At 46.4% G+C, this 22,001-nt stretch overlaps 1 protein-coding gene across 2 annotated transcripts in view; it reads right to left on the bottom strand.

Moving 5' to 3' along the window:
• Window positions 1–22,001, bottom strand: part of SRPRB (SRP receptor subunit beta) — a 371,725-nt gene that overhangs the window by 232,276 nt on the left and 117,448 nt on the right. For both annotated transcript variants that reach the window (XM_033959324.1, XM_033959325.1), the window contains one exon: window positions 15,570–15,647. In XM_033959324.1, coding sequence (XP_033815215.1) covers window positions 15,570–15,647 — 78 coding nt within the window. The remainder of the gene's footprint in view (window positions 1–15,569; window positions 15,648–22,001) is intronic.

Raw genomic sequence — 22,001 nt, forward strand, 5'->3', positions numbered from 1 at the left:
CTTGAACATTAGGGCAAGACCAGAACATGTGTCCCAAGCCCGCTTCTGGAGCCTGACAGCGAAGACAGGCAGCAGTCTCCCGGAAGCGTGATAAATAAGCCCTTTTAGGAGAAATATACAAACGAAAGATCAACTGATAATGTTGCTCCCAAAAGGTTGTGTATTTTCGAAAGGCAGGCAGCCGTCTGACAGCCTTCAAAAGTACATCGGTTGGCAACTCTACAGCAAGATCACGAGACCAAGCATCTCGTAACTTAGAATGGTCAAACAAAGGGGACTCATCTTTCAAATGGCGATGATGGAACTTAAGGGGGACCGGAAGTTAGGAACCAATGGTAAAAGCCGTGGACAACAGCTCTTGGCAGGAGGCTTGTAAAGAACCAGAGGGTAATGAAGAAATATAATGTTGAATTTGCATATAAGCAAAATAATCAGTGGGCGGGAGATCAAACTCTTCTCGCAACTGTGCAAAGGACTTAAGTTTCCCATCATCATCTACCAAATGAAATATATAGTGAATACCCTTTGTTTCCCACCGAGCAAAACTCGGCCCATCAATTCCAGGTAAGAAGGAGCTATTAAAGCGGATAGGCAGAAAGGGAGAGACAGAAGCAGAAAGAGCGTGATATTTACAGACCCAATGCCAAACCTTCCGCAAGGGACGGTGCAGCACCTTTACAGAAAGAGATTCAGGCACAAGAGAAGGAAGATATGCGCTAAATGGAGTAGAATGAAAACAGGAAAGCTCCAAAGAAGTGTTGGTGAACGCTGAAGTACCCCTAAAAAGATCATTAATTTGGCACATGCCACATCCAATAGTCAAATATCTGAGGTTCAATAATCCCAAGCCACCCTTGTACCATGGAATCGCCACCCATTTATAAGGCAAGCGGGGCCTCTTCCCAGTCCAAAGAAATCTCTGAACCAAGCATTCCAGCCATCTCTCATCTTGAGCTGTCAAATAAAGAGGAAGGACCTGAAAGACGTAGAGCCAACAGGGGACGATGAGCATGTTATACAGATGCACCCGACCTAAGAGCGAAAAGGGGAAAGTTCCCCAAAGTTGTAATTTGTTCTGAAGGGCCTGGAACAGCGGTTCCACGTTTAAGCGATACAGACTAGATAAGTCCTGAGGAATAGTAACCCCCAAATATTTCAAAGTTGAATCAGCCAAACACAGAGGAAAAACACCCCTCCACACTGCTCGTAACTCAGGTGGTAAAGGCAAGGCCAAGGACTTATCCAGATTGAGGGACAGACCCGAATAAAATCCAAATTCAGAAATGAGGTCCAATGCATTCGGTAAAGAATCTTCAGGCCGAGTAATAATCAAAAACATGTCATCCGCATATGCTAAGGTCTTCAGCTCAAGCTCACCAACCTGAAGGCCCCGCACCTCCACGAACCCCCAAAGAGTACACAGCAAAGATTCCAGAGAAAGAAGGAACAGCAGGGGGGAAAGAGGGCAACTCTGCCGGGTTCCACGAAGTATGGAGAAAGAGTCCATGCGGGTCCCGTTGACTAGAAGCGAGGCCCTCGGATTAGAATAGAGAGAACGTATGGCATCAAGATAAAACCCGCCCAATCCAACATGTTCTAGGGTACGAAACAAGAAGGACCAATGGACGCTATCAAATGCCTTAGAAGCATCTAGACCAGTGGTTCCCAAACCCTGTCCTGGGGGACCCCCAGCCAGTCGGGTTTTCAAGATATCCTTAATGAATATGCATGAGAGAGATACCTGTCGCTTCCATTATATGCAAATCTCTCTCATGCATATTCATTAGGGATATCTTGAAAACCCGACTGGCTGGGGGTCCCCCAGGACAGGGTTTGGGAACCACTGATCTAGACTAACAAATAGAGCTGGAATCTGGTGAGAATGACAAGAGCAAGTGCAAAGAGGACCTTTTGGACATTACTAACTGATTGACGGCCCCGAACAAAACCGACTTGATCCTCATGAATAAGCTTAGGGAGATGAGGGGCAAGATGATCAGCCAACATACGGGCCAAGAGTTTTAGATCCACGTTAAGCAAAGAGATTGGACGATATGACCCAGGTAAGTCAGCCTCCTTTCCAGGCTTCAACAATAAGAAGATAAGGGCCTCGTTAGCATAACGTGGAAAGGAGCCCTAAGCAATAGCTGCGTTAAAATAAGCCAGCAATGGTCCATACAGAGTAGAAGAAAGAAGCCGGTAAAAATCTGCCGAAAAACCATCCGGACCCAGGGCTCGGTCAGAATGGAGAGCTTTGATGGCAAACTCCAATTCAGCCGTCCGAAACGGACTATTGAGAGAAGACACCACTTCCTCTGGCAGATGGGGAAGACCAGAAGACTGAAGATAATCTGTCAACAATTCCAGAGAAACATCATCAGGAGCATCATATAACCGGCCAAAAAAGTAAAAAAGGACCCTGGAGATATCAGACGTAGTTGTCGCCACCCCTCCACTTGGAGTCCGAAGAGACAAGATCGGTTTCCTACCAGTCTCAGTTTTAACCAAGTGGGCCATAAGGTGACCTGGCTTGTTCCCATAGCGTTGAAAACGGTGCTGATAAAAAGCCCCTCATTTTTGGGAACGAGAATGGAGTAGCGAATTTAATGCTTCTTGAGTAGACAGATAGCATTCTTGAGTCTCCCTCGAAGGATGCAAATGAAAGGATCGCTTAGCCAATCGTAAGGCCCTTTCCAGATTAACAATACCTCTGTTAATACGCTTATTGCGAGCACTCAGAAAAGAGATAATATGTCCCCGAATTACTGTCTTCCCGGCCTCCCAACAAGATAGGATCATCCATGTGGGGAGTATTATTGGTGGAATAATCATCCCACTGAGTCTGCAGAAAGATCCGAAATTCCTCATCCTGAGCAAGATAGAATGGAAACCGCCAAGACAACGTCCGAAGATACGTGGCATCCAGATGAACATCCACCCAAATCGTGGTATGATCAGAAATGTTCAGAGGACCAATCTCAGCCGACAGAACTGAAGAGTAAAGGGAAGAAGATAGAAGAATATGATCTATCTGAGACCAGATACCGTGAGCACGAGAAAGATGGGTATAGTCTCGAACTTCAGGGTGAAGAAGGCGCCAAGGGTCCACTACCGAAAGAGTATCACTAAAGTCAGAAAGAAGACGACCCCTAGCGCCCAAAGAGGGAACAGGGGCACCGGACTTATCCAGATCAGGGTTTATCACCAAATTAAAATCTCCCATGAGAAGAAGGAGATCCCCAAGAAAACGAGAAGAGCAACCGTTGCAAAAAGGCCGATTCACCCGAATTAGGGCCATAGACCGCAAGGAAAAGATAGGATCGAGCTCCCAAAGTAAGTCGCAAAAGTAAGGATCTACCATCAGCCACCTTATCAAGAACTTGTACTCTAAGAGGCGAAGACTTTTGGACCAACACTGCAATGCCCCCATGGCGGCCCTGAGAGGAGGCAAAATAAACCTCCCCCACCCAAAAACGGCGCAACTTAAGATGTTCTGCGTCAGTCAGACGAGTTTCCTGTAAACAAGCAATATCCGATCAATAGCGCTGTAAGGCAGCTAGTATTTTGGACCGTTTTATAGGGGACGTGATGCCACCAACATTCCAAGAGGTAAGTCTAAAAGGGGTACTCAGATCAGGAAATCAAGAAAAGTGCTACAGAAAGAGGAAAAGAAAAAGAGGTGAAAACTACCCCAAGGGCCCAGCCAACCCCCAGAGTAGTAGTGACAAATAAGTGGCAGAGACTGAAAAGAAAACTGAAATATTGCACATATGGAAAAAAATTGAACAGACATACGGAAGGAGGACCCCCCACCCCCACAAACCCACCCCATCCCAACCCAAGAACTCCCCCCCAACCACCCAATCCAAGCCCCCCATAAACCGAACCACAAGCAAAAACCCCATCCCACAAATGTGGAACTGAGAGAGTCACGCTTAGACATATACAGGGCCCCCAATCCCTCAACCCAACCCACTCCATATTCGTTGCACCACCCCAAGGTCACCCACCACAAACCATACACATACCACATTCAGCCACCCAACAGCCTCAATCACAGAGGCAACCTGAATAAGCTCAGATCCGTGAAGAAAAAGCAAACCCAGAGTCCATAAAAAAGCCCCAAGAAAAAAAAAAAAGCCATCTCTCCCCCCCCAAGCAATCGAAACCCGTCTAGAAACATCCACTCCCCAACCCCAAACAAAAACAGATACCCCAACAGCATACCCAAAGCAATCAAGGAACAACAAGCAATCAAACAAGACGGTTATCATGCACCCAAGAGCCCACTCAAGGGAGGAGGCAAGGCGTCCAGCCACGAAGAGCCCTCCAAGAACAGGCCCCGCAGCCAAACAGCCCGGAAGGGATCTATCGCACACCCCTCACCCCTGCATACATACACTCACACCAAAAGAACCAATTGAAGCCCCCCCAGACAAAAAACACCCAAACATACATCCAGCAAGTGCCCGGAACAAAGGAAAAAACACTCCCAAGCACCCCACAAAGTCTCAAAAAAAGTCATCGAGAAGTACTTAATGAAACACTTAACAATGGAGTGCGAACACATTATTATGTAGAATTGTAGTGTCACAGATCCAATGTAGCTGCAACAGGGCACTAAGCAGCTCAAGAGCAGGGCAAAAGCAAACACCCCACACTGAACCAGGACTCAATAGGGTCAGAAAAGGGTCCATGAATCAGCAAGGCCCCATAAGTACAGATCCAACAGGAATGAAGAAAGTGCCTCCACAAAAGAGTACCAGCACCATGCTCCAGCCATACTATAGGGCTCAGGGGCCCAAGAAGGCCCAGACTCTCCCGGTAGTGCATCTAAGTAGTTCTGTGCGGCCTCCGCCGTGGCATAGGTTTGCCATCCTGTAGGAGTCCAAATCTTCAGCTGCGCCGGGTAGAGAAGTTGGAATCATTGTTTCCGATCAAAAAGAGCCGAGCACACGTGGGAGAAGCACCTCCGGCGCTCCTGCAGCGCTGGAGAGTAGTCTTGAAACAGGCGAACTGGAGCTCCCTCATAAAAAAGGATATTCCGCTTTTGTCTATACTACCACATCAGCTCTGCCTTCACAGCCGAGTTGTGTATTTTAAAGATAGTGACCCGAGCACGGCCATGATCTTCGGATTGGCAGCCCAGGCGGTGTGCTCGATCGAGCTTCAGAGGTTCCACACCAGCTGGAAGGGGCAACGCTGTCTGGAGCCAGGACTCCAAAGTAGAGAGGAGGCGGCAGTCCAGAACCGCTTCGGGGAGACCAACCAGACGCAAGTTATCCCGTCTTGAGGGTTCTCAAGATCCTCCAATTTGTCAGCTTGCCTCTGGAGTTGAGCTTTCATGGACGCCAGATCCGCAGCAGAAGCGGTGTTGGCATCCTCCACCAACGATACGCGGTGTTCCAACTCGCCCGTGCGCCTAGTGATCTCCCCCAAAAGGGACTCGAGCGAGGTGAGCTGGCTTGATAGTTGCTCAAAGCGGGAGTCCAATGCCCTCACCACCGACGCAGACAGCGCAGCGATACGGGCCTCCAATAAGGGGAGCGTGGAACACGAATCTCCCGCCGCCATCTTGGAATCAGGCCACGCCGATCTAGTCTCCCTTTCTTTGGCGGATCGACCCGATTTACCACTCATGACCGGGCTGATTAACTGAAGGAACTTGTCCATGCACTACCCCGAAGGCCAAGGAAAGTGCAGGACCAGCAGAAAAGAGTGGGTTAGCCACAGAGGGACCCGGGGCCCCGGAGCACGAGCAAGGCACGTCTCACTCGGCTCAGCACATCACGTGACTCCCCTGGTACAAATTAATATATGAATACATAAAAGCCAAAAACAAGCTTAAAAGACATTTGGAGCATTGAGATAAAGCAGCAGATTTCTGCTACTCAATGCCCAAGGATTTGGACTTGGAGGATGAGTTCTAGTGTCAGCATCTATGAGACAAACCTGGTACTTTTTGTTACATAGGATTTTTTGGATCCCAGTTCGTTTACAAAAGTTGGACAGTTCAAAGTCTAATAGATGCTGGCACTGCCATCTTGAAATAGGGACATTGGATCATCTGTTGTTCTATTGTCCTTTGATATTCAATTTTTGGAAATCAATATGAGGACAAATTAATTTGATACTGGAATCTTCGATTCCGTTGTCCTATGAGGTGGTAATCCGTGGGACATTGTTGTCTAAACCTCCATTAGAAAGGTATAAAAGCAGACTTTTTATCATTATGACTGGGATAGCCATGCAAATGATTACCAAGAACTGGAAAAATTGGGACAATTTTTCCTTTTGGTGAGAAACTTTATGTTTATGTTATAAATATGAAAAAATGAATTCAGAAATATTGTGTCATAATAAACTATTTAAATTAACATGGGGACCTCCTTAATCTCAAAAGTTCAACATCTCCATTCTCGCAACAAGTTCGCCGTCCTTCTTCAATTCGACCTCTCTGCAGCTTTTGATGTCGGCCATCATGATATCCTAATTTACCAACTCACCGAGATAGGCATTAACTCCACAGTCCTTGACTGGTTCTCAAAGTTCTTACGCTCCCGCTCCTACACAGTCAACATGAAGGGCACTTCTTCCTCCCTCTGGAACCCGATATGTGGAGTCCCACAAGGCTCACCTCTCTCTCCTATCCTCTTCAACATTTGCATTTCCTCCATTAAAATCCTCCATCTCTCCCCACTTGAAACACTTTACACTTACGCAGATGACATCTCCTCGAGACTGACCGGAACCTCACCAACCTCTCTGCGAACATATCCTTATGTATATCGAACCTTCAATCCTGGGCCCACACTGTGCAGATGAAACTGAACGAATCCAAAACAAAACTTCTCTGGCTCGGCCCAAAACTGGACCAACTGCCCACCTCCATCCCACTTTCCTCTGGCCCCACCCTGCATCTTGAATACTCAAGTAAAATTCTGGGAGTCATCATTGACTCTAAACTTTCCTTTAACGATCACCTCAACTCCCTAATAAAAAAATGTTTCTTCAGCCTTCACATGCTAAGGAAAGTGAGAACCTGTTTCCATCAAAAACACTTTGCCATCCTTGTCCAATCCACCATCCTTTCCAGACTGGACTATTGCAACTCTATCTACCTAAGCCTAACAAAGAAAAACCTTCAAAGACTCCAGTGGATTCAAAATGCCGCTGCTAAGCTTATCTTCGCAAAAAGCAAATTCAACCACGTCTCACCACTTTTGTCCAAGCTTCACTGGCTCCCGATAATCTCCAGAGTCCACTTCAAATGTGCCTGCCTTACTTTCAAGATCCTACACGGCATTCTCCCCCCTTTTATTCCTCTTTCTTGGAATTCCTCTAACCCCAATTCCACCAGATCTACCCAAAAACTGAAACTTTTCTTTCCCTCTCGAAAAGGCGTTTCCCTTATAGGAAAACTAGGTTCCTCCCTCCCTTTCAGAATCACTGAGCTCTGGAACAATCTTACCTCCCCTCTTAGGAATCTGAGCTCCCTCCAAATCTTCCGTAAACATCTCAAAACCTGGTTATTTTCAAAAATGTAACTCTTCCTCTCTCTGGTTACTCTGTCCTAAATTTTCTCTTCATTTTGTCTTTTCCTTTCACTGGAGTTCCTTTCTACCCTAACCCTTGTTAACCGTGTCGAGCTTTGCGAATGTAGAGATGATGCGGTATACAAACCCAAGGTTTAGTTTAGTTTGTTTAGGAGCTAGTTTATCTAAGATAATTAGACTTGTACTTTCCCAATGCGATTCAAACTTTTTAGGAGAGTCTGGACCATGACTTGTTCATAGGTTGTCCAGAAAGAAGACGGATCTAATCGTCTCCTTGAAATTATTCCCCTTTTTTGAAGTGATGATTGCTTAATTGATTTATAGCCCCATCTAAGATTAAAATAATAGATGAAGTGATCTGATCATATATTTGGACTCCACAAACCATCGGTTATTGAAATAGATGGATCAGGGATTTCATTAGAGGAAAAGGTCACCAGATTCAAATGGTGGCCTTTCTCATGAGATTGTGAGAAAACAGGAGTGGTATAATCTACCGAAGACAGAAAGGTAGTGAGATCCATTTTATCTAAGGAATCTTCCTCTAAGGGCTCCTTTTACTAAGGTGCGCTAGCATTTTTAGTGCACGCACAAGTTTAGCGCGCGCTAGCCAAAAAATTACCACCTGCTTAAAAGGAGGCGGTAGCAGTTAAGTGTGGTAGTGGTTAGCGCACCTTTGTAAAAGGAGCCCTAAGTGTAGATTAATATCCCGAAGTACAATACTATAGGGAGAAGAAATGGAGTTATGTAACACAAATTCTTGGAAATCATTCCTTGCCTTCGACCAACTTCCTGGAAGGACATAGAACAAAATACAAGAGAGGGAATCTATCAGATCTTTTCTGCTTATTCTGCAGGATATTATCTCTAGACTCCAGAATGGTAAATTCAAAATTATCCTGCAGAATAATAGCAAGCCCTCCTCCTCTCTCATTCTTTCGACAGTGAGGAAGAATTTTATAGCCAGAAGGTATTAAGTCCCCTACAACGGGATCCTCATTGGAGAGTAGTCAAGTTTCTGTAAGGAAAAGACAAAAACATTGCTTACTGATGACATTCCGGAGAGCAGTGAAGACCACACTTTTTGAAGAGCAGTGAAGACCATACTTTTCAGCTGAACTGCGACAAGCAGCAAAGATCATTCTTTTCATCTAAACAGACTCTAAGACTGCCTCTCTGTTTCTGTAACCAGCCCTTGTGTCCCTGTATTTATTTATTTTTTGTGAAATATTTTTATTAGCTAACAGGAATCCAACTGTACAAGAACATAATGCACACAAGAAATACAAAACTATGGGATACTCCAACAAGCAGCAGGCAGAGAAATAAACGAATAGGATAACTCTATACAGTCCAGTCGCAATGTGCAATTTTGTGCTTTTTGACCACCAGAAAACCCCCCAAGCGCAATTCATTCTCAGATCCCAATCACACCATCCAAAACTCAACAGCCACATTACATACACACCACCCCACACACACAGGCACGCACCCCTCGGTAGGGAGCCGCCCCCAAGAAAGAAAGAAAAGAAAAGAAAAAGAAATAGTCAAGATGGGTTGTCCACCTGTACAACCTGAACGCTGGGACTTGATAACAGGACCGCTTTCCAAAGCTCCACATAGCAATGATCGTCGAAACATAGAGTGAGAGAAGAGGGGCCTCCCAGCTAGAACCCCCCCCCTTGTCCTAAGCATGTCCTATGCAGAGCCTGCGAATGACAAGCAGCCCCCTCACTTCCCATGTCCCACCCAGTAAGCAAGGACAGCGAGAAGAGAGATAACGGGGCAAACCCTACACCCAATTCCCCTTCCTGCCCCCCCCAGCCACAACCATACACCCCTCCATGGACACCACTCAGACCAACCAGTAATACCCCCAGTCACATACCCTCTTCTCTGTCCCCTCCCCCCCCATCCCAGAGAATGCATTCCCAAGATACCACCCTTCCCTCAAACAGATACAAAAAAAACAGAACAAGAAAACAGGTTCCCATAAGGGAAAACAAAATACAAAAGACAAGGAGATCACAGATTCAGGCTATCCACGACCCGATGCACACAGGATAACAGCAACTCCAGAACAGTATGTCAAAAAGTGGAAAGCCCCCCCAAGGTGCACACAACAGCATCACAGTCAGGCCCTGGGGGGAACAGTCCCTGGGCCCCCCCGGTCAGGTGGAGAACGCAAGGCCAGAGCTGCATCAAGGCCTCCTCACTCATCTGCCCCTCCCCCCCCCCGGCCAGCACGAATGCCCAGGACAAGGCAACCAGAGCCAAGGCCACAAAGTTTAAAGAACTCCAGAGTAAATGGGGCAACATGGGAAGATGATAAGGTTTCAACAAACCGATGTGGCCAGCCAGCTCCAGGAGAGCGGCAGAGACCAACCCGACAGCACGGCCTCACACTCATGCTCCATACCGCAGCCTTCCTCAGTCCGCCGGGTCTCCTCCGCGCTCCCCAAGGGGACCAGCAGCATTGATGGTGTCCAGGAAATGTTGTGCCTTCATTTTAGTCTTGAGAGTATGCACCTTGCCCTCCTGCCAAATCCACAGGGTAGACCAGTTCAAATCGCACACCTTTATGGTGCAAGGAGGTGCAGATGGGCGCCATTTCCCGCCGTTGAGAGGAGACTCATGCTGAATAGTAATTGAACAGGAGCAACCTGTTCCCCTCATATAGCAGACTGCCAGGGAGCGGTAAGCTTTTAAGATCAGTTCTTTCTCCCTCCAGTTAACGTACCGGGCGATAGCCGCTCTAGGCTTATGGGCAGGCCCCGAGCTGGTTCCCAACCTGTGTGCTCATTCACACACAAAGGCTGCTGCTGCGGTCTCCAGGCCCAGATGTTCCAGCAGCTAAGATTGGAAGAAATGATAAAGATCGCTGGCATTCTGCAGCTCTGGGAGCCCCATAACCCTTAAGTTATTATGCCGCTGGTGATTCTCTGTGTCCTCTAGTTTATCCGTCAGGACTGCCACCTGGGATTGCAGGCTTTCCACCTGCTGTTGCGCTCGTTGGTCCTCATCTTCAAGAGCAGAAATTCTGTGTTCCATCTCTGCGATCCTTTGGGCATGGGTCTCAAACTTTTCATTGATGCCCTCCACCACCAATTGCAATTTGTTGAGGCGGTCCTCCAGGGCGGTGGTGACCAGGCGGAATATCTCCTGAGCCCATTCCCCCAACTTGTATGGTGCAAGTGCTGGAGCCGCCACCATCTTAGGTTCCGGCATGCTGGGTTTGCCCTTAGGAATTTTAGCAGTCTTACCGGGGCATACTGGGGCTCTTCTGTCATCGAAAACAGTACCGATCCCCCCAGCAGTAAGCAGTCTCCACAATCGGCTCCGGAGGGCTCCAACTTGGATGAACGGAGATTTATTACAGGTAAAAAGAGGATCAGGTCGCGAAGCCCAGCAGCGCACATCCTTTCATGACAAGCACATCACGTGATTCCCTCATGTCCCTGTATTTAATTACCAGTGTTCTCCCTAGCGCCTTTTAACCGGGTGCTCCGCCCAGCTAATTTTGGTGAGCGCCCAGCTGTCAACTCGGAAGGTCACAAATCCTGCTGCCGCTGCTCAACAGGTTTTTTTTGTTGTTTTTTTTTAAACTCTCATCGGCTTGGGGACTCCCTGGACTGATTTAGCACAGCCTGAAGAGCCGCCAGAAGTACACAAATCAATCCTTGATGCGGGGCCCATATCCAAGAGGTTACTGACTCACCCCGTGATCTCGCACTTCTGAACATCATGATCAGAAACCAAAACATCTCCAACTACTGGTTAGGTCATTCAGTTACTTGCTCAGCTGAATCCAGTATACAGGCAGACTGAAGAGCCAATCCTCACTTCATGGGGCGGGGCCTGTAACAGTCTATCACGGAAGGGGGAGGGACGTGGGTTAGGAGCAAGAATAGCTCACTGCTTGGGAGAGAAGATGGGTGACTAATGCTATAGGGATCGAGATCTGTGTCATGCCCAGGCCAACTGCCTCAAAATGGAGAATCTGCTTCCACTAAAAGGGTCGTGGGTCAAGAAGGAAATGACATGTCTGCGGATAGTATTGATTTTATTGCAACAGAGCTGAAAAGGACATTCTCAAGGCAACCAAAAAATAAACTACAGGAGCATTTCAAAGGCATGCCGACAATCGCGAACCGGACATTTGCATGCCAGCACACACTGAGACCGGGGTTTCCCTTTATAACCTTTTCTTTCATAACCCTCAAAAATAAAAAAATTGTCGGGTCTCAGTGTGCGCTGGCGCGCAAGTGTCCGGCACGCAATTGTTGGCACCTTTATTTTTTGGTTGCCGTGAGAATGTTGGGTCTCAGTGCGATTGTCGGCACGCCATTGTCCTGTGGTCACCGGGATTTCTGAGGAAGAAGGTCCAGCGCAAGGTTCAGTTTTCTACAACTCCTATCAAGGTAAGATGAATTTAAATGTTTGTTGACTCTGGTTGCCGATTTATAATTGTTTAATCTTTCTAGAGCTCATACCCTTTTTTGCTCACCTAGTTTGTGCTAATTAAAATCTTTATCCTGCTGCTTCTGTTAAAAATCGTGATCTGGAAGTTTAGGGGTTTTTTTTCCTCATTAAGGTTAGTTGCCTATAACATTTTTTTCTGTTATATCTGATATCTGACCTATCAAATAGGTCTTCTGTTTTCTTGAATACTAGAACTTTCTTTTGTGATATAGAAAATAAGTACAGGAAAAACACGTGGTTTTTAGGATTAGTAAATTAGAAAGCAGTGATGTCCACAAAATGAAAGTGCCAAGGAGGGGGGGGGGGTTAACTCCCCCCCATGAGTTGATCATGATCAGTGAACTTGGATACTAGAAAAAAAAAAGATTTTGTACTCTTTCTAGTTCTGACTCTCACCTCCTTCAGCTTTCTCTCTTCCTTGTCTGTTGCAATGTACTGCAGCTCCTGTACCCAAGCACTACATTTTAGGTGCATGGGCAATCTGGCTTCTGGGGTTTTTCAACTTACTTGTGGTATCACTATCAGCATAAAATGGACATACCCTTGAGAGGGAGCATGACCTCTTACAGATCTATTTGAATGTGGAATTCAGCACCTAGCCAGTGCTTGCATTGTATTGTGTCATAAAGCTTGTTTAAAAGTTACATAAGAACATAAGAAATGCCTTCGCCGGATCAGACCTAGGTCCATCTAGTCTGGCGATCCGCACACGCGGAGGCCCAGTTAGGTGCTCCTTATTGAAGACTCGGATTTCCCATATCCCGTATGTGATTTGCAAGAAGGTGTGAATCCAACTTGCGCTTGAAACCCAGAACAGTAGTCTCTGCCGCAACCTCCTCCGGGAGAGCATTCCAAGCACTCGTTGTGTGAAACAGAACTTTCCTACATTTGTCCTGAACCTGCTGCCGTTCAGTTTCAGGCTATGACCTCTTGTCCGTGTCACATCTGAAAATGTCAGTAAAGCTGCTTCTTGGTCAATTTTATCAAATCCTTTTAATATTTTAAAAGTCTCTATCAAATCTCCTCGCAGTCTTCTCTTTTCGAGGGTGAACAGTCCCAGTTTTCTGAGGCATTCTTTGTAGCTCAAATTCTCCATACCTCTGACAAGTTTCGTGGACCTTTTGAGTTTGAAGTTAATCACAATGAAGTGTTCATCGTTTTATCATGTTTCTTTTGGGCTTTCTATTTAATCTCTGCTCAATTAACTGATTACAGTAATTCATTTTCTTTACATTTTAATTTGCTGGTAGTGCTGCCAAATTCAGGGGAAAAAATATTTTCGATTTGGCCTTTTGAATTGATTTTTTTTTTCAATTCACTTTTCCTGCTGAATCAGGTGTTTTCCTTTTTTTTTTTAAATGGCCTGATGGTTTTATTTTTGTAGGCTCTTCACCCCAACCACCTTTGCCCTCTCCAACTCCACACAGGTGCTGTGGTGTAAACAAGACAAAAAAAGACTTTTCCTCTCTCTGATAGGTCCTAGCTCAAGCTCACTAACTGCCTCTTTCTTACCCTTCTCTTTTTTACTTTTCAGCTACCTATCAAATTTCCATCTTCTTGATGAAGTTACAAAGAAATACTTTTAAAACCAATAGGAGGAAATTTTTATCACTCAGAGAATAGTTAAGCTCTGGAACACATTGCCAGAGGATGTAGTAAGAGCAATTAATGCAGCTGGTTTTAAGAAAGGTTTGGACAAGTTCCTGGAGAAAAAGTTCGTATAGTCTGTTATTAAGAAAGACATGGGGGAAGCCACTGCTTGCCCTGGATCAGTAGTATGGAATATTGCTACTTCTTGGGTTTTGGCCAGGTACTAGTGACCTGGATTGGCCACTGTGAGAACGGGCTACTGGGCTTGATGGACCAATGGTCTGACCAGTAAGGCTATTCTTATGACTCCCATTTCAGCCGGACTTTTTTTTAAGTGCCAGCATGCGAATTGAACCCATGCTCTGAAACCGGAAGTTATGTCATGGGGGGAGGGAGGAGAAGGGAAGCCAGCACGCACAGTGTTAGCATTACAGCCCCGGAGCATGAGTTCAATTCGCTTTAGGCTAAGGCGGGAAATAGGGCAGAGAGGGAGTAGCAAGGAGGGAGAGAAGCTTGCAACTTGCTGCTCTTGCTTGCTTCGGGGTCTTTCTTGCTGCCAGGTCCTGTCTTCGTGGAAATAGAAAGTAGGTGGGACCCGGCAGCGAGGAAGGCCCGAAGCAAGCAAGAGCAGCAAGTTGTGAATGCTGGACTGTTGATGGGTATGTGAGACAGGGAAGGGGGGGGAGAAAAATGCTGCTGCTGCACCCAATTGGGGGGAGGAAGACCAGGGAAGGGAGAGGAAAGATAGATGCCAAGACCATGGGAGGGAGGGATGGAAAGGAAAGGAGATACCAGATCATGGAGTGGGGAGGGAGATAGATGCCAGACCAGAGGAAAGGAAGGAAAGAGGGAGGGGGGAGAAAGGACGGAGAGGAGATGCCAGATAATGGAGGAGGAGATGGAAGGAGAGATATGTCAGGGCATGGAGGGAGGGAAGAGAAACTAAGGAGACAAATGCAAGACCAGAGGGAAAGGAAGGAGAAGAGGTGCCAGAGCAAGGAGGGAGAGGGAGAGATAGGAGAGGAGAGAGATGCCAGTCCATGGGGTGCAGTAGGAAGGAAGGAAGGAAAGGAGGAGAGAGATGCCAGAGCTTAGGGGAGGGGGTAGAGACAGAAAAATGGAGAGGGGGTGAAGCTGAAATGAATCATGTTCAAAGGAGAGAAAGGGCACAGGATATACAGTTTAATGAAGGGACATAGAAAGAGGGAAGATGCTGTATTGAAGAGAGGGTGGACGGTGGATGGAAGGGGCAGAGAGAAGATGGACAGTAGGTGGAAGGGATAGAGAGAGAGAATTGGATACTTCTTAAATTTAATAAAAATATTCTGGCACAAGTGTCAAACCTTAAAAAAGTAAGTCATATTGAGCATTGGAAAATAATTAATAATAATTAACTAATAAAAATAGTACACATTTAATTTTCCCCACCACCAAATTTCCTCATCCCGCCCCATCTGGCTACTTTTTCATGCCACCCAGCTGGAAAAAATTTCTGGGGAGAACACTGAATTACCAATCTCAAACTTAGTCTCTGTGAAATTTCAACAATTTTCTCCCGTCGTACCCATTTCCTTAAGATCTGTCATGTGCCCGCTTTTGTATAATGTCTGCATTGTGAATGTCCTGATGTAACACGTTCTGAGCTTCGGGGAGGTCAGGCTAGAAATCGAAATAAACAATAAACAAATAAACCTTATTGTATATGTTTGTTGTGTTTTTTGTGCGTGTAGACTCCTGATGTACATTTGTGTTGATGAATTAAAGCATTCCAGCAATTTTTGTCACGTTCACTGTTTTGTTTGTATGTTTGGACTTTGACAGTATTGTAGTTTCTCCTGTTTTTTGGTATGATATCTAGTAAAATGGCCAGGTTTTTATGCTCCTAGATTATCCTGAATGAATGGCTGATACTTAAAAAGCCATAAGACACATTGTCCTTACCTTGTCATCTTTGACTCGGTATGCAGCTGTGCTGTCTGTAATAGAAGTCTGAGTCAATTTGTATTTTCCAGTCAAAAGCTATAGAAGATAAGAAAACAAAGAATAAATTAAGTTGATATATAGCAAATGACTCATCCTCCCCTGTCAGTACATGTCCTCCAACTTTGTTTCTTATTTAACAAATTAAAAACTATTAAGATTTCTCTTTAAAAAAAAATCCTATAGGATTTCTTAACTACTACTCCCTTTTACTTTATGGATATAGAAAAATGATGTCTTACCCAATTAATTTCTTTCTTTTAGTCCAAACATATCAGTGCAGGACTTGTAGGTTATGTTCGTCGACCAACAGATGAAGACAGAACAAGAGAGTAGTTTTTTTGTGATCTGGTCCTTTAAGGGAATCAAATCTCCCTTGAACTTCAGTAATTCACATGACAAAACAAAGGAGATCAAACAAAGAAAACAGAATACCTTATTTTCCGCTCCATAAGATGCACTTTTTCCCCCAAAAAAGTGAGTGGAAATAAGGGTGGGTCTTTTTTTTTTTAATATTTAAAATTTTATTGAAAGTTTTATAGTCAGAAAATTAGACAATCAAAACAACTAATACAAAATACAAACAAAATACATTGAGCAACTAGCGCAGCAGTAAAATAATACATACCAGCAATGCAATTGTCACCCTCAAGCCAACCCCACAGAAATACCAACCAGAACCCAAGAACAATGAGATCCCTTCCTGCCCACCCCCAGCCACCCACCCAATATCGAAGTACAGAGAACCAAACTCAACTGAACCCTTTAAAGAGAATCCAGAACGGCTCCGACTCTGAGCCAAGTAGAAGTATGGGGTACATACAGGAGGCGTCGTTTAGCCACTACTATCTCCATCTGCCCCCAGGGACAACAATCGGGTAAGCCAATCCGCATGAGATGGGGCCAGCTTATTCTTCCAATGATTAGCTATTAAGCATTTTGCCGCTGCCAACCCCATGCGAATCAGCTTAGTTTGCCATGTATATTCCTGAATATTGGCCAAGCCTAGCAAACAATTCTGAGGAGTAGCCCCCACAGGGCTCCCAATAAGATCTGTCAAGGTATGCACCATAGCTGTCCAAAAGGGGCGTAGGATCAAACAGTCCCAGACCCCACAGTCATTCCACATCTCCAACATAGATCAGACACCCCAGGAAACATTCTATGCAGTCGTTCTGTTGTATAATACCACCTGATCAAAACCTTATAAGCATTCTCCTGGACCAAAGCACAGGCCGATGCCTTATAGACCTCCGCACAGATAAATCCCCAGGTTTTAACTGTAAATGTAACTCCCAAATCCCTCTCTCAGTACTTCTGGAAGGAAAACTGAGCTGGAGAGTGACCCCTCCAATACTTATACACCAATGAAAGTGGTCGAGGGACCTTCTGGAGTAGTAACCATAGATTCTCCAGGTGTCCCTTCTCCATGGGAGACTGAGAGCCCCAACTCTGTGCTTGCATAAAATGCCTGACTTGAAAATAGCGAAATAGTCCCCATCAGGCAAGTCATATTTCCTCTGGAGCATCGCAAAAGAGAGTATCCCAGTTGCACCCATCAGATCTCGAAATGTAAGCAACCCCTTGTGGGCCCACCGAAGAAATACTTGATTGTCCCCTCCCACCCAAAACTGGGGCTCCGCTTGTATCAACGCCAAAGTAGACACTGATGCCCCTGTTCCCAATTTAGCCCGTGCCCGAGCCCACAACTGCACCAAATGTCAAACAAAGGGATTATCAATACTCTGGGCCCACCTGTGCTGAGATTCCGACACCCAAAGTTTGTATTTCAACAACCCCAGACCACCCATAGTCCTGTTCCAACTGCACCCCCATTTATGTTCCCCCAATTCCCAGTCGAGCACCAGTTTTATTTGTGCCAACTGATAATACCACCATAAATTAGGCACCCATCTACCCCCTACTTCTCTTGCTGCCCACATTAGAGATTGAGATAATCTGGGAGGTCTCCCCTGCCTTATGAATCTCCTGAGTTCTGCCTCCAACCTATGCAGCTCCACCCATGGTACTGGCACCGGCAGCGTCTGAAAGAGGAACAACAACTGGGGAAGCACATTCATCTTTACAATAGCTATCCGGCCCCATCAGGAGAACCAGAGGCCGTTCCACCGCTGTATATCTAATCTTATATGTCTATAAATAGGCGGATAATTCACCACATATAGCTGAGAAAGATATTTGGGAATATATATTCCCAAGTATTTAATCCCTTGGGAGGCCCAGCGAAACGGAAAACGCACCCGAAGCCCATCCACTTCCGACGCTGTCAAAGTCAAATTCAAAATTTATTTTGAACCCTGACACTTTCTCATAGATATCAAAAAGCTGCAACAAACTCGGGATAGAATCCTCTGGCTGCCCCACATACAATAAAATATCATCGGCAAAGAGCGCTATGCGGTGTTCTGCCCCACTTTGTGTGAACCCTATTAAATCAGGATGTTGACGAATACTCAGGGCTAAGGGTTCTATGGACATAGCAAATAACAAGGGTGATAACGGACGTCCCTGTCGGGTCCCTCGATGAATAGAAAAAAAGTCAGTATATGAGCGGTTAATTCGAAGGCAAGCCCGTGGGGATTCATACAAAGCGTGGATCCATGCACTGAAGGTAGTTCCCAGACCCATACGCTTCATCACTTCCCTCAGAAAACCCCATAAGACCCGGTCAAAGGCCTTCTCCACATTGATTGCCATCAAAACCTTCTTGTCCTGACTAGACTCTGCTGCCTATAACAAGTGAAGAGTGAGCCTACTGTTATCACTGTCTTGTCTATGCTGTATAAACCCAGCTTGATCCTAATGAATCAATGATGGCAACACTTTACCCAATCTCAAGGCCAAAACCTTAGCCAATATTTTAGCATCAAGATTGAGCAGCGAGATGGGTCGATATGAGCCACAGGCTAAGGAATCCCTCCCAGGTTTCAGGAGGAGCGCTACCCCAGCTTCCCTCATGGTTTTTGGTAGAGTCCCTCCCTGAGAAACCCCATTAGCCACTCTAACCAATAAAGGCCCCAGCTGTGCTGAAAATTGTTTATAATATCGACTAGTGTACCCATCCAGTCCCGGAGATTTGCCATTTTTCAAGGACCGAATTACCCCTAAAACTTCAGATAACTTAATGGGTTCCTGCAAGAACTCCCTATCCGAGACCGAAAGCTCAGATAGAGGGATCGAATCGAGGAATCTAGATTGTGAAGCTTCATTGATCGGTTCTGGAGGACCATAAAGATGAGAATAAAAGTGTAAAAATTCCTGTTGGATCGCCGTATCTGTAACCCGCATCTCCCCTCCTGCCGCTCCTCGAATCTGAATTATAGTGGCTCTGGCCTGTTTTATCCGAATGTATCTGGCCAACTGAGCATTAGCCTTATTACTATGTTCATAGATATTCAATATAAAGTGGTCCCGCAAGCGATCAATCTCAGCCGCCTGCAGATGATATAGTTCATTCTTCACTCTATGCAGTTGGACCAGCATCTGGGGGTCCTGCCCAGCCTCGTGAGCGATTTCCAGCTGTAACAATTGTGTTCGTAACTGAAGAAAACATTGGGCTTACTGACGTTTATATCAAGCCCCCATTTAACAAGTTCCCCGCGTATCACTACCTTCAGTGCATCCCACAAAGTAGCATCAGAAACCTCCCCATTATCATTCAAGTCCATATAGTCCCGAATAGTGCGTTCCACAGCCTCAACTACCGGCAGGGAGCCCAACAAAGATTCATTGAGTCTCCAATATCGTCTACCCCCCTGATCCAACAACCCTTTACCCTTAAGAGTTTTGAACATGAGAGTAAAAAGTAAATGTCTTTTGGGAGCCATGAAGCAATCTCCAATTATCTACTAAGCCCAGCAAGTGCATCAGAGAGTGGAATGCTTTAGCAGAGCTCCTAAGTGCTCTACGTCCTCCCCTCCGAGTGATCCAAAGAAGGATCTGGCGGGACACTGAAATCCCCGCCGAGATATACTGCTCCATGTACAAAGGGTCCCAACTCAGTCTGGAGGCTCCTATAAAAGGGAGCCTGTGTTGTGTTTGGGCCATATATATTTACAATAGTCAGTGGGAGACCCTGTAATATACCCTTTAGTGCCAAACAGCTTCCCTCTTTGTCCCTGTAGATCTGATCCATCTGAAAACCCAAACCCTTACTTACCAATATGGCCAGCCCTCCAGCTGTTTTAGTAGCTCCCTCCCCCTGATGTGTCCATATCAAATCAAATTGAGGTCTACGAAGGAGTCCTACATCTCTAGGCCTCAAATGGGTCTCTTGTAATAAGCAAATATCCCATTCCATGCGGAGTAAATCACGAAAGACCATGCTCCGCTTGCTGGGACTATTCAGCCCATTTACATTCCAGGACCCTATGAGAACCTCTGGTTCCTCCTCAACTCTTCCCCCTAACCCCCCCCCCCCCCCCCCGGTCTTCTCCCAAAACTCTGTCCATTCCTCCCCTCCTTCTCCCCCACCCCCCTCCAAGTAGCTGATCTCGCAAACTTCGAGCCAGCCAATTTGAGAATGAGTCAAATCAAAGAGGCTCTTTAACCCCACACTCCCCTTCTCTGCAAACAATCACCCTTGTCATGCTCAGCCATAAACCAAAGCCTCTCAAGCTCTCCGCAGCACACCCGCTATCATACATTATAAAACATTCAAGCCTAAGACTACCCCTTACAATCACACTTTTCTAGCCCAACAATGGGCGTAACCATAAACAAAATGTATATCAAAGTGAAATACAGAACAGAGCAGAAACTGTGAGCCACAGGTCCTACATGTCCATCTCTAGAATGGAAAACATGGAATGCCACAGCAACAAGGAAACGCTATACAGTTCAAGTAGTCGATGTGGATGGCTGAGGATTGTCATGGGGGGCCCGAAGATCCTTCCCAACAGGTTCCACACTGGCACCAGGCTTACTCCGCTCCTGTTGTTCTGCGGGCAAGTGGCATCCCATGTCTTTCAGGGCCATCCAGGCATCTGCCACTGTTTCCACTTTACGGTGCTTCCCATTAATAATAAACAGCAACCCAAAGGGAAAAAGCCATCTCTAATGGTATCCTCGGCGCGTAGCACTTGGGTAACCTCCCGAAAGGATCGCCGTTTTTGCAGTGTAGCAGTAGCTAAGTCCTGGTAAACCCCGACGGCTATCCCTTGCCAGGTGAAATTGGGGCTTCGACGTACTGCCTGGAGAACCTTTTCTTTCACCAGAAAGTCCCCGAAACAGGCAACAATATCACGACTGCTGTCCCACGAGTCTGCCCCAAACTTCTGTGGGCCCGAAGGAAAGTAATCGGGGGCCGGTCTTCCCCTTCTCCCTCCCCGAGCAAAGCAGAGCACAAATCCTGGACAACCTCACGTGCGTCTTTGTAGCGCTCTGTCTCGGGGATCCCCTTAAATCGTAGATTGTTCCTTCTCGATCGGTTTTCCAGATCTTCAACTTGCCACCTCAAGTCCTCGAGCTGTGTGACCGCCGAATCCACCACTATTGAAGTCTCCTGCAGGGATATCTCCACCCGATCCAACCTGCCCTCAGAGGCTGCCATTCTACTTCCCAGGTCTCTCACCTCCGCCCGAATGTCATCAAGGGCCACCTTCACCTCCGAGCGCATTCCAACCATCTCAGATTTAAGGTCCCAAAACCATTGCTCAATGGCCCCCGTCGCTAGCGGCTCACCCGCTGAGTAAGTGGTTTTAGAAAGATCAGCTGGCGGGGTCGCATGCAAGTGCGCTATTTTAGCTAAAGCCGCCGGAGGGCTGTGCACATGCGATCGCGTTTTTATACTGATAGAGCCCGGGAATTGGAAATTTTCCAGCTTTTTCCTGCTCGCCATACACTCAGCAGTGTTGTATCTCCAGAAATAGGCTCACGAGCTGCAACAGAAGGTAAATATAGTACTTAAAAGTGCAAGCCCCGACAGAGCTCTAAAATTAAGCTTCCAAGTGACGTCACTTCCTCCTTCCTTCCAAGTGACGTCACTTCCTCCTATGAAGCGAATATACACCCTCCACCCCACCTCGGCGGTACTTTTAAATTGGACGGCTGCCTGCTGAGTGTGTCGGGGCCAGCAGCGCTGAGTTCAGTGTTTGCTGGACGGTTGCCTGTTAATTGCCGGTGTGTTGGGGCCGGCGGTGCACTGGTGCATGGGCGACGCCATTTCCTGAATGGCTGTTGTCAGTCCTGTGAGAACTGGCGGCAGCTGTTCATGGAGTGGCATGCACCCACACAATGGTGCACTTGTGCGCTGCTGGCCCTGACATGCCGGTGGTCGGCGTGTTTGGGAGGTGTCACGAGCCAGCTGGCCCTAATGTGGCAGTGGTTGGCGAGTTTAGGAGGTATCGCAGGCCGGGGAATTGACGTGCTTAT

This window comes from Geotrypetes seraphini, chromosome 9 (assembly GCF_902459505.1).
Source record: "Geotrypetes seraphini chromosome 9, aGeoSer1.1, whole genome shotgun sequence".
NCBI lineage: Eukaryota > Metazoa > Chordata > Amphibia > Gymnophiona > Dermophiidae > Geotrypetes > Geotrypetes seraphini.